The 15,103-nt window shown below is 45.3% G+C and overlaps 1 protein-coding gene across 1 annotated transcript in view; it reads right to left on the minus strand.

The window, feature by feature from the left end:
- Window positions 1-14,359, minus strand: part of PDE6C (phosphodiesterase 6C) — a 40,321-nt gene extending 25,962 nt beyond the window's left edge. Inside the window, 13 exon segments of the mRNA XM_053922843.2 lie at window positions 1,434-1,500; window positions 1,603-1,667; window positions 2,642-2,691; window positions 2,694-2,715; window positions 5,653-5,793; window positions 6,730-6,819; window positions 6,932-7,084; window positions 13,492-13,694; window positions 13,727-13,764; window positions 13,766-13,802; window positions 13,805-13,893; window positions 13,895-14,036; window positions 14,143-14,359. Of these exon segments, the coding sequence (XP_053778818.1) occupies window positions 1,434-1,500; window positions 1,603-1,667; window positions 2,642-2,691; window positions 2,694-2,715; window positions 5,653-5,793; window positions 6,730-6,819; window positions 6,932-7,084; window positions 13,492-13,694; window positions 13,727-13,764; window positions 13,766-13,802; window positions 13,805-13,893; window positions 13,895-13,980 (1,041 nt within the window). The 5' untranslated portion in view covers window positions 13,981-14,036; window positions 14,143-14,359.
- Window positions 14,360-15,103: the final 744 nt, after the last annotated feature.

A 15,103-nucleotide genomic window follows, 5' to 3' on the forward strand; every position in this document is an offset into this window, starting at 1 on the left:
GTGGTAAAGCCATTGAACCCACAATCCAGAACAAGAAAGAATGCAAAAGGTGTGAGTATTTCTTCCATAGGTCTTAATGGCTCACAAGCTAATTACCATATTTTGCCATGTATAATGCACACATTTTTGCACAGATTTTTGAGGGAAAAATAAGGGTGCACATTATACATGGATATAATAATCCCTTGTATAGTGCTCACAAAAAACATGGGTGTGCATTATACATGGTAAAATGTGGCATTCACACTGGACCTTGCATAGGCCAAATTTGCTAACAACGCACTGAACTCAGCTTATCTTTTGCTAATTAATTAAGTCATTGGATGACATTTAGCACCATCTCCACTCCTTCCTACTTTCCCAGCTCCTAAAGATTCTTCTTCCAAATTCAAAGCAACTAGATGAATGAACACTGCCAAAAATACAAGGGCAACACTAAAGAAAAAAAATGCAAATAAATACTGTAAATATATTTCAGAAACTTGGATCTGAAGGAGGAAGAAATAAAAATGCCAACATAAAGAAATGTTGAAAGCATCAAACACTTTTGCAGAGAGGAATTTTGATGCCAAAAAAATGACACAGATCGAGAAGCCCAACTTGGGAGAAAAGTCAGCCATGAGAAGGGAAGAAAGTGGGAAAGCTATTGTGACCCAGTCCTCTGGCCTTGAGACCTATGCGACCTACCAGAGATCTCTTGTTTGTTGTCTTCCTATACCTGACCTCTCAGCCAGACTTGGCCTACTGTCCACCCGACCCCACCCGACAGGCCAGGGCAAAAATCGTCACTTCCTTTATCAACTCACTACATTCTGCATTGCAATCAGTGGCAAAGTTCTCTCTCTCTACTTTTCTCTTTTCCAGTAATCTTCCATGCTTCAAAAGTCTTGACCAAGGGGGCTATACTTGAGGTCAAATTAAACCCAGCATGAACCGTGCTCATGGGCTCCCAAAGGACTCTGAAAGCTGTGTGGCTGCAGAATTAAAAGCTGGGGGCCACTGTGTGTTACACAGGTGATGCCGTTATTTACTGCATTACATGGTACTCACTTCATGGAGACAGTAAGGCAAACGTGTCTTTCTAGTCTTTGTATCACAATATATTGTGTTTCATCCTAAACAATTTGATTCTGTCTTAGGAACACTGTGAACTGATCAGTTTTCCCTTTTGTAACTGGACGCTGGAAAACTAAGAGCAAATGTGAGGCCTAGTTTTATTAGTGTGGAGGGCACTGGGTAACAGGGTGTTATTATCTTCAGTCCTGGCTCTAGTTTACATCCCTACCCTTATTTTTTCCCCTTTCTCTTTTACGCCTATTTCTATTTTGTGTTCTATTGCTTTATTTGGTTGTTGAAACTTAAATCCTTTTTGTTTGCATCTCTTAGCTAAGGAGTTTCATCCAATATTATTCAAGACTTGTTCAATAACTTACAAATCCATTTTCAGCAACATATGTTGGCAACCCACTGACGAGAGTCCAGTGGCCTGCGGGAGGTGTCCTTGAGTCAGGTCAGAAGAAAGGAAATCGTCCCTACGCAGAGAAAGGCACTGTGTACAAAAACAAGATGGCAGCTCCTGAGCTGCTGTATGACCACACTCACAGAATCACTTTGATCTCTTCTTTTCCATGTAAAATGTAATCAATGACTTTATAAAAGATGATTTCCTAAGAGGAAAGAGAGAGATTATGAGAAAAATATTATTTCCCCCAAAACACTTTTCATGAACTTATACTAATAGAACCTTATTTCCCAACCACATTTCTTCTCTAAAGAACATAAATTGCAAACTGCTCATGTTCTGAGTATAAGCCTGTCATAAAACTGGAAATATTAACGGTCATTTATCTACATGAACAAGCCTGTTGAATTAAATTTAAAAAGTTGAATTCACCCAAACAACTTTTAGGGGGAACTTGCTTTTCCTTTAACTAATTCCTCTACTGTTCAAAGGTATCTGACTGATAACTTCAGGGGAACAAATCATGTAATTTCTCAACCTCAGTCAATGTTTTCCCTTCCCACCTGGACAATGAGCACCTACCCCCTTCCAGCACTGGCTCAGCTGAATGGAGGTCCAAGGAACAGGATTAAGTGGATATGTTGAGAGCTATTCTCTCTCTTCTTTGGACAGATGAAGAGCCTGAGACCTGGACATGTTCCAGCCTGTTTCCTTCCCTTTCCTGTGTGCTGGGGATAGAGTGGTGAACACAGTCCTGCCCTGTGAAGCTCACAGTCAAGGGCGAACTCAACCCAACCCAACCCTTCCCTAGAAGCTCCAGTCCAGCATGTCAGAAGAAGGACCTGGGCACAGAACATTTCAAAAGCTGTGCAAGTAGCTCTGATGTGTCCCTCCCTGTTGACAACAACTGGTTCCAATTGGTGGCTTTACAGAAAAAGAAACTGAAAGGTTAAACAATGAGTTAAGGCAAGGGCCATCCAGCTGGCTTGGGGCAGAGCTGGGACTGGAACTTCAAACTCGCTGTGCAGTACTCTTTCTACTACTCCTGGGTCCCACAGAAAGTTACAGACTAGAACCCAGGTGTTTTCGGGCTCATGCTCTTTCCTCTGTGTATGGCTGCCTCTGGTTTAGCACCTGGCACCAGGCACCTATATCACCGAGGAAGAGGTTTGCGCTCACTCTGCCCTCCGGTGTCTTTGGACCTTTATAAGGCTCGACTTCTCCAAGTTGATTGGCCATTCACTGTAGAATTCCTGGAGGCAATTACATTTAAACATTATTTTTAAAAAACAGTTCTATGACCGGCCATATCTTATATGAATTTCATGGGTTTGCATATTTTATGTTAATTTTTGATTCTGGAATTTTAGAGCTGAAAACAATCTGTAATTCCTAGAAGTACTGCTTACAGGAAGTTGTGACTGTGAACAAGTCACTCAACCTTTCTCATCTGTAAGATGGGGATAGTAATAGAATTTATACCACAGGGTCATTGTGAGGACTAAATGAATAATGCACAAGGAGCACCTCCTCTGATGCATAGTTACAATTACTCAATACAATAGAGAACAGCTCTTTTACTTATAATTAAATTGAGTCTACATTGCCGGGGTCCAGCCTCGGTGGGTCTCAGGGTCCCTGAAGGATGGAAGGCGCAGGTGACGAACGAGGGATCAGACACCAAATTTGATGCCGGAGAACAGCCAGCCCTTGTGGATCTGACCAAACTCCAAGAGTTTAATCAAGCTTTATTTTTATAGGGGTTTGTTATATGACATCAAAGGAACACGTGTATGGCATGATTTCTCAAGTAGAAAAAGTCTATACAGAAATACCAAGGAAATGTACAGGAAGTTCTACAGATTTGTTCATACTAAACAAAAGTTATTTTGACCAGGAGGGCTATTAATCAGACAACTACAAGTAACTACATGTACAAAGTTTCAAATGGGTATTGATCATTTGATGTCTAACAAAGTTCTCAGAATTTGGTATAGGTCAAAAAGATAGGCTAGACTAGACAGCGGTTATATGTAAACTATTAAAGGGCCTATGTGGTTAGGGTTTCTAACTCAGCCATCTATCTTCCTGTCTAGGTTCTTTCTTTATGCACTTTGCAGGGGATGATCTTTGTATTTGTTCCCTTGTGCTTACCTATTTCCTTGCTCTTTTACCCATCTAGTTCCATTAATTATTATTCCTGTCCAAGGTATTGGGGGGGTTGTACTAAGGGGAATATCTAGTAAAACTTTTCTCCATGTTTCAGGCAGCTAGCCTGCCCATTGTCTAATATTAATCTTCCAATAAGTAGGAGAAGTAGGCTGTGGAGGGGTTATAAGGGGCTTTTGTCCTATGGCCAAGAAATCATTTTGTACAATTGCATTGGAATTCTGCAGATCAGTGGACCTGAAATACAAGTGCTCAAAAATCCCACCACCTAGTAATAGCAAAGACATGCATGCAGGAAGAGATATACAGGAAGTCCAGCCACAGCTGCCTCTGCTGTGCAGACGCATCTCATCTATCCTGACTGTGTCCAGGGTCGGCTGTTGGTCGGCTCCAACACTAGATAGGTTAACAGGCTTGGCCAAACTCACAAGAATAGCCAGTGGTGTTGGTTGCCTTCCTTAATTTTCTGTTCTCCCCTCCTCCTTGCTAAAGGAACCTGATTTTATTTGGGCATCAGGTGGTAATCTGCTCAGGGGTCATGGGCCCTGCACAGCCCACACGTGGTCGGTGTGAGGTGCCTCAGACTGGTGTGAGGGCAGGCATGTGGCCCAGATGTAGGGAGTGAACACGGGGAATTCGGCCAGGGGGCTTCTGCGGAAAGGTGTCCTCAGATGGAAGGTGATGGAAGTGACACTTGCAGGGTGTTGTGATGCAATACTGTCCATGACTTGTATTCGGAATATACAAGGAGCTCTTAAAATCGAACAATAAGAATAACAAGCTAGTTAAAAAGGGGGCAAAAAATCTGGACAGATGTCTCACCAGGAAAGGCATACAGTTGGCAAGTGAGCATACAAAAAGAAGCTTCACATCACTTGTCATCAGGGAAATGCAAATTAAAACAATGAGATACCACTACACAGCTATTGGAATGGCTAAAATCCAAAATACTGACATTACCAACTGCCGGCAAAGATGTGGAGCAACAGAAACTCTCATTTATTGCCGGTGGAAATGCGAAATGGCACAGCCACCTTAGAAGACAGTCTGGTAGTTTCTTTAAAGCTAAATATAGTCTTAGCATACGATCCGGCAGTAGCCCTCCCTGGTACTTACCCAAAGGCGTTGACAACTCATGTTCACATAAAAACTACACTTTATTTATAATAGCCAACATTTGGAAGCAACCAAGATGTCCTTCAGTAGATGAATGAATAAACTGTGCTGTATCCAGACAATGGAATACTATTCAGCATTAAAAAAAAATAGTGAGCTATCAAGCCGTGAAAAGAAATGGGGGAAACTTAAATGCATGTTGCTAAGTTAAGTAATCCGATCTGGAGAAGCTATGTGGTGCTAACTATGGCATTATGGAAGAGGAGACTATAAAGGCAGTGAAAAAAGGTCAGTGGTTGCCGGAGACTTGGGGCAGGGAGCGGGAGGGATGAGTAGATGGAGCACAGGACTTTCGGTAAACTATTCCGGATGGCACTGTAATGCAGATACAAAACACTGTGCATCTGTCAAAACCAAAGACTGCACAACAAAGAGTGGACCTGAATCCAAACTGTGGACTTCCGTTAATAGTAATGTATCAATATTGATTCATCAATTGTAACAATGCACCACATTAATGCAAGATGTTATAACAGGAGAAAGAGATAATAAGGGAAACTGGGAGGCGTGGGGAAGGGAAGAAAACATACATGGGAACTTGCCGAACTTCTGTAAACCTAAAATTTCTCTTAAAAAATAAAGTCTATTAATTAATATTTAAAAAGGAAAAAGAACTCATTGAAGACACAACCAAAAAATAGAAAGCCAAGATGCTAGCCTAGGTCTTTTTTGCTCCAAAATGCGTACTTTTTACCTCTCTGCCATATTTTCTTGGCACTGTTTCTTGCAATCTATTACAACTGACTATTTATACAGCATATCCACTTCCTAATGGGCCACATTTCATGTGAGATGTGTTTTACGGGAGATTTTAAGCAAGACAAAACGTCTGGAAGCACAAGGACCTTCTCCTTGGTCATGCCCAGCAGTCCAATGGAGTAGCGCTCCCAGTTCAGAAACGTTCGAACTGTGCAGCGCACTTTGTGAAACTGTCGCTCAACCTCTGTGAGCTCTTCAAATACTTTATTGGCTGACCACGTAAGGATCTGAAAGTAGATTTTAAAAAGAAAACTGTTAGAACAAAATACGCTATGAAAAGATAGAGCTTTCACCAGGAGGCGCATCAGATAAAATGAAGCCATATCACTAGGCAATACAATTCCATTTTGAACATGTCCACGTCCAACAAACTACTGATTCCTTGCATGGAATGATGAGGAGACCTTTGCAAGGCTGTGGGCCTATGAAAGAGGAAAAGCTACAATTGGTTCCTTTGTCCAAATGTTTTGGCTTCAAAGGGCAAGTGATCTGAAATTGGTGGCAGAGACAGTCCCTGGGCACCCTAGATCCTGCTGCCCCTCACTGGGAGAAAGCCACATGCCTCCTCCCATGCACTCTGAGCTAGTCAGAGGTAACCCTCCCTGAACAGTTAGAATGGGAAGGGACCTTGGAAGCCTTCCATCTCAACCCCCCTCCCACCATTGTACTAATGAGGAAACTGAGGCCCAGGGAGTGGTCCAGACTCAGGTATCCTGGCTACCAATGTTGTTCTTTATAGCTCTGGCTCAGGGCGGAAACAGACTTCAGAGGAATGATTTGCTCCTCAGATTAATACCTTTATGTACCAGGAGCTGCTAAGAGCTTTATGCAAATTAATTGATCTAATGACTATTTAATCATCACAAAAACCATGTGCAGCGGGTACTATAATTATCACTGTCATCTCATAGATGAAGAAACCATGGCTGCCTGGGACAGAGACTGGAGAAAGGCATGCCAGATGCACATACACCTGGGAAGGCAGGCGGGTGGGGATGGAAAGCCGGGGCAGACCATGAAAAGACGTCTGGGACTGAAGTCTGGGGATCTGCTCCATGTGTCTGAAACCCCCTCGAAGGAAAGGAGTGGTTTGGTCTTGTTGCTTCTGGGTCCCTTTGTCAGAACAGGTCAGTGCAGAGTGATTAATGTCACCTTCCCTTTACCTGGCTTCTTTGGGATTCAACCCTCTACAGGTAGCTGGTATGATGAAGCTTTAGGATGATAGAAACAAAGGCGAGGTACTGGGAAAACACCTACGGATGACAGATAAAAACAAATAGATGTGACATCTTTCTTTCTTTCGGATACATTATATAACAAATAAATTTCCTGAGCCTCCGACTGGACGCCCAGGGTTAGCATTACCTCTTCGTCCTGTTTGGAAAATTCAGACGCATTTACTGTGTTAACTGCCATAACCACAGCCAGAACCTCCTTGCCCATCGTGATTGGGGTTGCCAGCAGGTTCCTAGTGACATACCCGGTGCATTTGTCCATGAAGTCAGAAAAATGGCTGTTCTGAAAAACACATTCACACATTGGCCAAAGCAGCAAAGAACCATGGCATGTAGATCTAGAAATGGCAGCAGGTCCTTCTGTCTAGTCTGAATTCCACTGACAGATAACCAGGCCCTCGTGCCATGGTCCTGAGCAAACATACCCCCTGTCCCACCACCGCCCCATCCCATGATGGCATAAAATGAAAACTGCCCGTTTCAGAGGGAGCGTTTCCCAGCTGAGCTGTGGCCTGTCTAGGTTAGGCTGAGGTTGGGCCAGGTGGAAAGAGGTGATGTCGCAGCTGAGTGGAAAGAAGGTGCTAAGAGGAAGGGAGGGAAAAACTGAGGATTACAACGAACAGAAAGTGTGTGCTGGGCAGGAGAGCACAGCTGGGGTTACCGGCATGTTTCCAAGAGTTCTCCTTTTTTAAAAAAATTCTCATCTAACAATACATTTATTGATTTTATAGAGAAAAGAAGTCGGGAGAGAGAGATGGGGAGGGAAGGGGGGAGAAAGAGTGAGTGAGAGTGAGAGAGAGAGAGAGAGAGAGAGAGAGAGAGAGAGAAACATCAACTGGTTGCCTCTGGACACGCCCTGACGGTATCAAGCCTGCAACCAGGCATGTGCCCTGGCAGGGGATGGAACCCGTAAACTTTTGGTGTACAGGACAATGCTCCAACCAGCTGAGCCACCCAGCCAAGGCAAAGAGCTCTTATTTTTAATTACAAACGTAAAATCTGCAGTTGACACTAAGGAACCAGTATATCATAACATAAAGAAAAAATGAGTAATCCCCCAAACTTCCAATCTTGCCCGAGGAAATCAGTGTTAACTGCTTGGCATGTCTACTTCTATGCCTTGCTCTGTGCTTGGACAAAGGTTTTTCTTTTCTGTTTTTAATAAACTTGTCCTTTCTGATTGTATACAATACTTTCATCATGTAACAATATTTCATGGACATCCCTCCAGACCAATGCATGTGGATGTGATTTACCTCCCGGATTCTTGCACATCACTCCCCAGTGTGGGAGCTCCCTGGTCCACTCACCATCCTCTACCGGTCAGTCTGTCTCTAGTGTTCTCCACTGCAAACAATGCAGCGCTGATCATTCTTGTTCTTACGCTATGTGACGGGTTTCCCAAAGTAGAAATTCCTTTTGCTGGGTCCCCAGGTCTGTGCAATTTTTATTTACACAGATTACTTTTACAAAAGGTTGGAATTCTTACTTCCACTGGTCACATGTGAGAGGACCACCCCCTTACCAGCACCAGATCCTAACCAGTTATTATTGTTCTACCAAGCTAATGTCTTTCATTCATATAGTTTTTCCTCACTTTAGGAGAGAGGAAGTGGATCCTTCCAGATACAAAGTTCATGTGGTAGATGCGAGAGATGATTCGAATACACTAACCATAGGAAGAGCAGAGGGATGAGTTTGGAGGGGTGGGCAAACAAAAGGGCTTCAGAAGAAGGTCAAGGATGCTGTCACCTTATTAGCTGTAATTTAGAGGAATATTTCCTCATGGGTATAGGCTCAGCCTTCTGGGGTCCTTATGTCTCCTCTTTGAACCTGAGGCTTCTTCAGTTAGAGCTGAACTTTCAGCCTAATTCAGAGACTGACTGGCCAAAATTAATGTGGTATTGCTTTCCCAAATTGTATTATTTTCATTTCCTCATGTTGATGGTGCTTCCAAGAGCAGCACAGACCTTGGAGGCTGGACTCTGTTCAGTTTCCCAAAGTAAAAAGGTGAGAGTCCACTGGTGTATAACTTATGGGCCAGAATTCCCACCAGGGAACACAGGCTGCTTGGTCGATAGAACCCACAGCTCAGCTCAGAGCAGACATCCCTGGCTGTGCCTCTGAATCACCTGCAGATAAACACAGATTTGCAGAGCTCGCAGCAGACCCATAATCCTAATCCCCTAAAGTGGAGTCTGTTTTCCCCAGGAATCTGCACTTTCAGTGGGTGAATCACTCCTGTGGAGAATCCCTAGAAATGGGACCCTTCACAAAGATAATGGGAGATGCTAAGGGCGGCAAACACAGGCCTTCACCCCCTGTCTTTTCCTTACCTTTCCCAACACGGAACTGCACAAACCACTCTATATTTAGGAGGCAGCACAGCATAATGGAAAAGAAGGCTTTGCAAATGGTGTAACGACATGATCTACTGTCCGGAATCCCCTCTGTGAAGGCAGGACAACGTGGTGTCAGTTGAGCACTTAGAGAAGTGTCTTGACGCAAAGTGGGGGTTCAAAGAATACAAGGAAGAGAAACCTGCAACTTTCAGGGGGCCTCCCTCGATGAAAAATAGTTCTCTTTCACAATTACTATTTTGTTTCTAGTTCTAGTTTTTCTAACCACTTCTAATCACTGATGACATTAGATGCTCTTCGCTGATGGCCTCCTGTGCCCGGGAGCACGCTTCCTTCTGGGAGCCAACACTCTGCCCCATGCCCCAGCAGCCACATTTCTTTCCCGACTACTTTATCTGTTACTTCTCTCTGCTTCCCGTAGCATCTGCGCTCTCAGGCCAGGACATCCTCAGAATTAGGTTCTTTCGCTTAATCCACTGCTTGCCCAGGCCTGCTCACATCCTGTTTTCCTCCAAACCCGTCACCCGCTACAGATCACGATCACCTCCACTTACGCAGCCACCCTGGGCACTAAAGGGATAAGCAAAATGCCAGAAACATGCTCGATGGGATGGAGTCAGCATCTCCTGGCTAACACTTCACTCCGCTGCTTCAACACTGGGTGCTATTTCATTCTAGATTCTACACACAAGAAAACGTTCTCAAATTCATTTGGCTGGTTTGAGAAAATGGTTGATGAGTTTGAAAATAGAATGCTTGCTTATTATCGTATCTGAAAGCCCTGGATAAAATCATCCGTCAAATCACAGGGTGGGCGAAACGAGGCTTTCTGCTTTTTTATTTTCACTAGCTCAAACGATCCTTACTGAAGTTTGTTTGAGTAAACTCTGTATTTCTCAAACTCCCTTTGATGGTCCTTCTTCAAAGGAGCCGCTAAGAGCAACTGGAGAGAACACTGTTTAGGATAGCAGGCGGCCTGGGTCCCTCGCCCAACCACAGCATTGTTAAATTCTGATTAAATCCCATCATCCTTTGTGATCAGGAGTCAGAAAGGGAGGGTAGCAGGATGAGAGAGGAGGGAGGACAGGGAGCTGTAAGTGTCCTGTTAATCATTGAAAGTTTAGGACTTCTCCATGGCTTTTTTAAAAATCATAGTCAGAAGGAGAACCGCCCATCTATAGTTAATCAACAGCTTCCCCAGTAGAAAAAGAAATGATTAACTTGAAAAGACTATCTCTCAGTTTCCTGTTATTCAAAGCTTTCCTGCCTTTAACTTGTTTTAAAAACAGGCAATAACCATTGACCCAGTTTTGTCCACCCACACCCAGCCCCCCAGACCCTTTTGGCATGAAGATGGTGTTATCATCTTTCTGAATCAGGCACTTCATGCCCATCTCATCTGTACATTTGAGTACCTGTATTCCTCAGGTGCAGACACTCAATCCATCACGCAGTTACCTTGTCTCAGACCTGGATGTCCACCCAGGTGTGTCTGATGCCAAAGCTGTCACCCTGCACATGTGGCTTCCTTGTTACAACCTTTGAGGACCCCCAAGGTCCAGAGTATCCAGTTCTGCCTTTGTCTGGGTGTGAGAAGTCCTCCTCTCACCTGTGCCCACACGGCCACCCAGAGAGAAGTCGTGTGTGGTCAGCAGTGCGGTGAAAGAGGAAGGCCTCCGAAGGCCTGAGCTGTGGTCCCAGACCCCCCACATCTTGCCTGATTGACCGTGAGAAGATTCTTACATAGACAAGATGGAAAAGCGTATATGCCTTCCACACAGGGTCTTTGCCAGCATCAGTGAGATTAAGAATGAAAACGATCTTTAAAAATCGCCAAGTGCAACAAAAAGGTGAAGAACTAATAGAAACTTCACTTAAAACATAGGTTTTCATCCGCTTTCTCTCTGCAGATTTTGCCACAGTGACTGAAATGTGAACCTGCAGAGAACAGACTGATGGTTGCCAGAGGGGTGAGCGTGGGGAACTGGATGAAAAAAATAAAGGGATTGAGAAGTACGGATCGGCAGTTACAAAACAGTCACAGGGAGTAAAGTACAGCAGAGCGAGTGTCGTCAGTAGCACTGCAGTAACCCTGTGTGGTGCCAGGTGGGGACTGGAAATATCGGGGGGACCACTTTGTAAAGTATATGGTTGTCTCACCACTATGCCGTACACCTGACACTAATTCAAAACAATACTGAATGTCAACTGTAATTGAAAAATAAAATTTGAAAAAAGCTGTAAAGAGAACATAAAAAAAGAGAAAAACAGCAGAGACTTGGGGTTTAATGAGGGTGGAAGGAGCACTGGGCAGAGTGAGGCCTCAATTCTCTCCAGCCCTTTTTGTTCGCCAACCAGGCCACGGACTCGGGGAGAGATGCAGCTCCCGTGACCCCAACGTCCCGTCTGCCCAAGCACAGAGTTGGACTAACAGCTCCAGGAGCCGTTTCCACCCAGTGTCCCACAGTTGATTTGAAGTTCACTTCCTCTTCTGACATCTGCTCCCTGAGAGATGAGTGGTTTTCAACATTGGCTGCACATTAAAGTCACCTGGGGAGCTTTTCAAACACACTAGTGCCTGCGTCCTAGCCCCCGGGGCTCTGTAATTGGTGTTGGAAAGTCTCAGATATCAGTATTTTTTAAAGTGTTTCCAATTTGATTTTAATGTGCATCCAAAGTTGAAAGGCACCCCTCCTGGGGGAAGAAAAGTACTTAGAAGCAGTAGAAACGGAGAATAAACGAAGCCTTTGTCTCTCCTGAGCTCAGGAGTGTCCTCTTCAGCACATCCGTTTGTGTCCCACCCTAACAGCCGGGAGTCCTCAGAAAAAGGGAGAACGGAGAGAAAAGACGCCCCCACAATTTACTGCCCTGTCCATGCAGCATGGACAGCAGCAGACCAAGGCCACCTGACCTTTAAAGTAGCTCCATTCTATCATTTTCTCCTCAACACAGAGAACTGGTTGATCAATGAAGTACTACAGTAGAAATCATTTTATCCACCTCTTCTTTAAAAAAAAACTTTCAGAAAAAAAAATCTTGCATGTCACTTTCTTAAGTTTGATGCCTTAGTAATTTTGGAGATGGCCTCAGTTGGAGATTGGCCAAAAGCACATTTCCATGAGAAAACTGCAGGGGGTGCGGGGACAGCCTCCGAACTGGTGTCCAGAGAACTTTGCCATAGGGCACACCTGGGTTGTGTCACCCAAAGCAGCGCCACTGGTGGGCCTCACACCTCCTGAAGCCAGCTTGATGCCCTGCACGGGGGATGAAAACAGACCAAGGACTCCACGCGCCCAGCGGCAACCCTTGCACCTGAGAGCTGCCCAGTGGCTGTTTGCCGAGTGTCGCTAATGTTTGATGACTCTGGCTCCCCGAGGCCCCTCCTCCTCTGAGCAGCTTCAGGAGGCCCAAGGGGGGATTATCCTCCTCCTCCAGCTGCCCCCCTCCCAAGCCAGCAATAAATCTCCACACAGAAAGCATGTCAGGGGTGGCTTCCCATGGACTCTGTGACAGCATAATCCACCTCCCCCTTTTCTTAATAGCAAATCAAAATAATGGGACCTGTGTAGAAAGAGGCCTGGCAAGACAAACCCCAGGCTGTTGCCTATAGTTATTGCTGAGTGGAGGGACTGGGGGTGATTTGTATTTCCTCCTTTTTACTTGCATTTTTATCATTTTCCTAAGATGAACACACATTGTGGCGGTAAGGAGGAGTCAAATGTTCTGTTTTCAAAAGAAGATAACCATCTGTGCGCTATCGGCCTGCAGGAGGGTCCAGAAGTCCCAGGCACCAGATTGGAATTCATTCCTGGTAGATCTGCGTTATGGGGGGCTGGGACGGCCCATTGCACTTCATCGTCACCTAAATTCACATTTTTAATAATCTAAATCTGAACTTTCAATGGTATTGTTTTTCTTTTTGCACATTTAGCCTATAGGTGAAAGAATTCACTTATGAGCCAATCCATCTCAAAGGAGGGAGTGTTATGGGTGAGAGGTCTGGAGAGCAAGCGGTTGAGGATCTCACCAGCGGCAGCCTGCTTTGTGGTGTTATTCAGAGCATGGGGGAGGGGGGTGTGAGGGAGCTGGTGTGGGCTGCGCCTGGCCCATGGAAGTTGAATGCAAACTGAACTAGGCATCTTGCATTTTTTTCTTTTCTAAATCTGGCAGCCCTGGACCTAGGTGCTCCTCTTCCCCGCTGCCCCCACTCCTCAGGTTAGAGCCAAAGCAAAGCCTCAGGATGGCCCCTGGACCCCAGCACTCCCTCCCACTGTCTCTCCAGGACGCTGCCAGGTCCTCATCTCCGTCCCACTGTCGTAATTCCACCTACCTTCTTCACATCTGGGACATTAAGGGCTCTCTTTGTGTGAGCAACTCAACCTACTATCCCGATGTCCAAGGGAAACACAACTTCTCTGTCAGGGACCAACAGGTTTTCTTCAAACTTGGAGGTCGGAGTGACGTCGAGCAGCCTGGAGGCCACCTCGGGCATGTAGTTACACGAGCGGCCGAGGAACAGGCTGCAGCGGGGGGGGGGGGGGGGGGGGGGGGGGGGGGGGGGGGGGCCCGCAGCAGCTGTGCCAGCCTCTGCAGGGCCCTGTGCACTGCCCGCCTCCTCCCGCGTGGCCTGGAGCAGCTCGGGCACAGGGCCGCCTCCTCCTCTGGCTACAGCCTCGGGAAGGACCCGTTGGCCTGGCCCCGCACCCTGCTGCGCTCGGAGGCTTCACCCAGTCCGCAGCTTCCTGTCGAAGTACTCCTCGGCAAATCGAGGGTGGTCCTCCAGGTATCTCTCCACTGCCTCTTGGCTAATCTCACCCATGGCGTGGCTTGCTTTGCTTCTGTAGTCCCGACAGGAAGACCCTTCGCGGGCACCACCTGGGGCAGAGGGCCAAGAACAAACTACATCCTGGCCAAGGTTACTGAGGAGATCCTAAGTGGCACCTCGTTGGAACCCCAAAGGTCAAGCAGAATGATTGCTTACCAGAGCTTTCAAGCTGCCGGTACTGTTGGGGTGTGACAGAAGGTCCAGGCTTAGAGTGGGACTCAGGAAACCTAGGATTACAGAGTTCTTCAGGACACAAAACCGGTAAGCATTATTAGCTTATAAATCCTCAGAGAATCTTCAGAGCATCTTAGATCAGCCCGGCCCGTGGCAAGTCGCAGTGACCATTCCAGAAATGTAACTGCGCCTGATGATTCTGCAGCTAGAAAGAATCACCAACATATCTTTGAATTGTATTACATTAACATCAGTTGACAACGTGAATCATTCTTTCAAGGCAGTGATGTGAAATGTGGATGTGTCTGTTTACACAGCAACTTCAGCGAGCACCAGGGGAGATGGAAGGGTTTAACACCAACACAACACAAAATGGAACATTAATTTTCCTTTTCTTAAAAGTCCTTTGATCATTCAGGTGGCATGGTCTGCTTTTTCTCTAAACCCCTCACTTCTCAATCCTCCTCACTTTAGAAAGCTGGACCTCAGAAGTATTTTAAAGAACAGACCTTGGACTTATTACCAGAGAGGCAAAGATGGCAAAACATTTGCCTGTGTGTGACCCAGGCCTAATCAAGCCACAACGTAAATAATAATCCTTATCAAGAGACATGATTACCAAAAGCAACTCATGCAGCCACTAACTGGGTTTTCCTGCTCAGCATATTAGCTTGGATTCTGTTTTCAATAGTAAGAGCCAGATCTCATGCATTTTTGCTCCAAAGTACAGCTGTTAAATCTACCGGATAAAACCTGTCTTGTCTTGTCTGTTGCTAGGATCTGTAATGTCTCAGGGACTTCTGGCCTGGAAAGTACACTTACCACTACTTAGTTTTGTTTAATGTTCAATTTATTAAGCTTTTACATTGATTAAGCACATTTTCCCAAATATTTAAACACTATTATGCAACTCATAAGTCAAACTACATGTCTCATGAACCAA

The sequence above is a fragment of the Desmodus rotundus genome, chromosome 4, assembly GCF_022682495.2.
Source record: "Desmodus rotundus isolate HL8 chromosome 4, HLdesRot8A.1, whole genome shotgun sequence".
NCBI classification, from domain to species: Eukaryota; Metazoa; Chordata; class Mammalia; order Chiroptera; family Phyllostomidae; genus Desmodus; species Desmodus rotundus.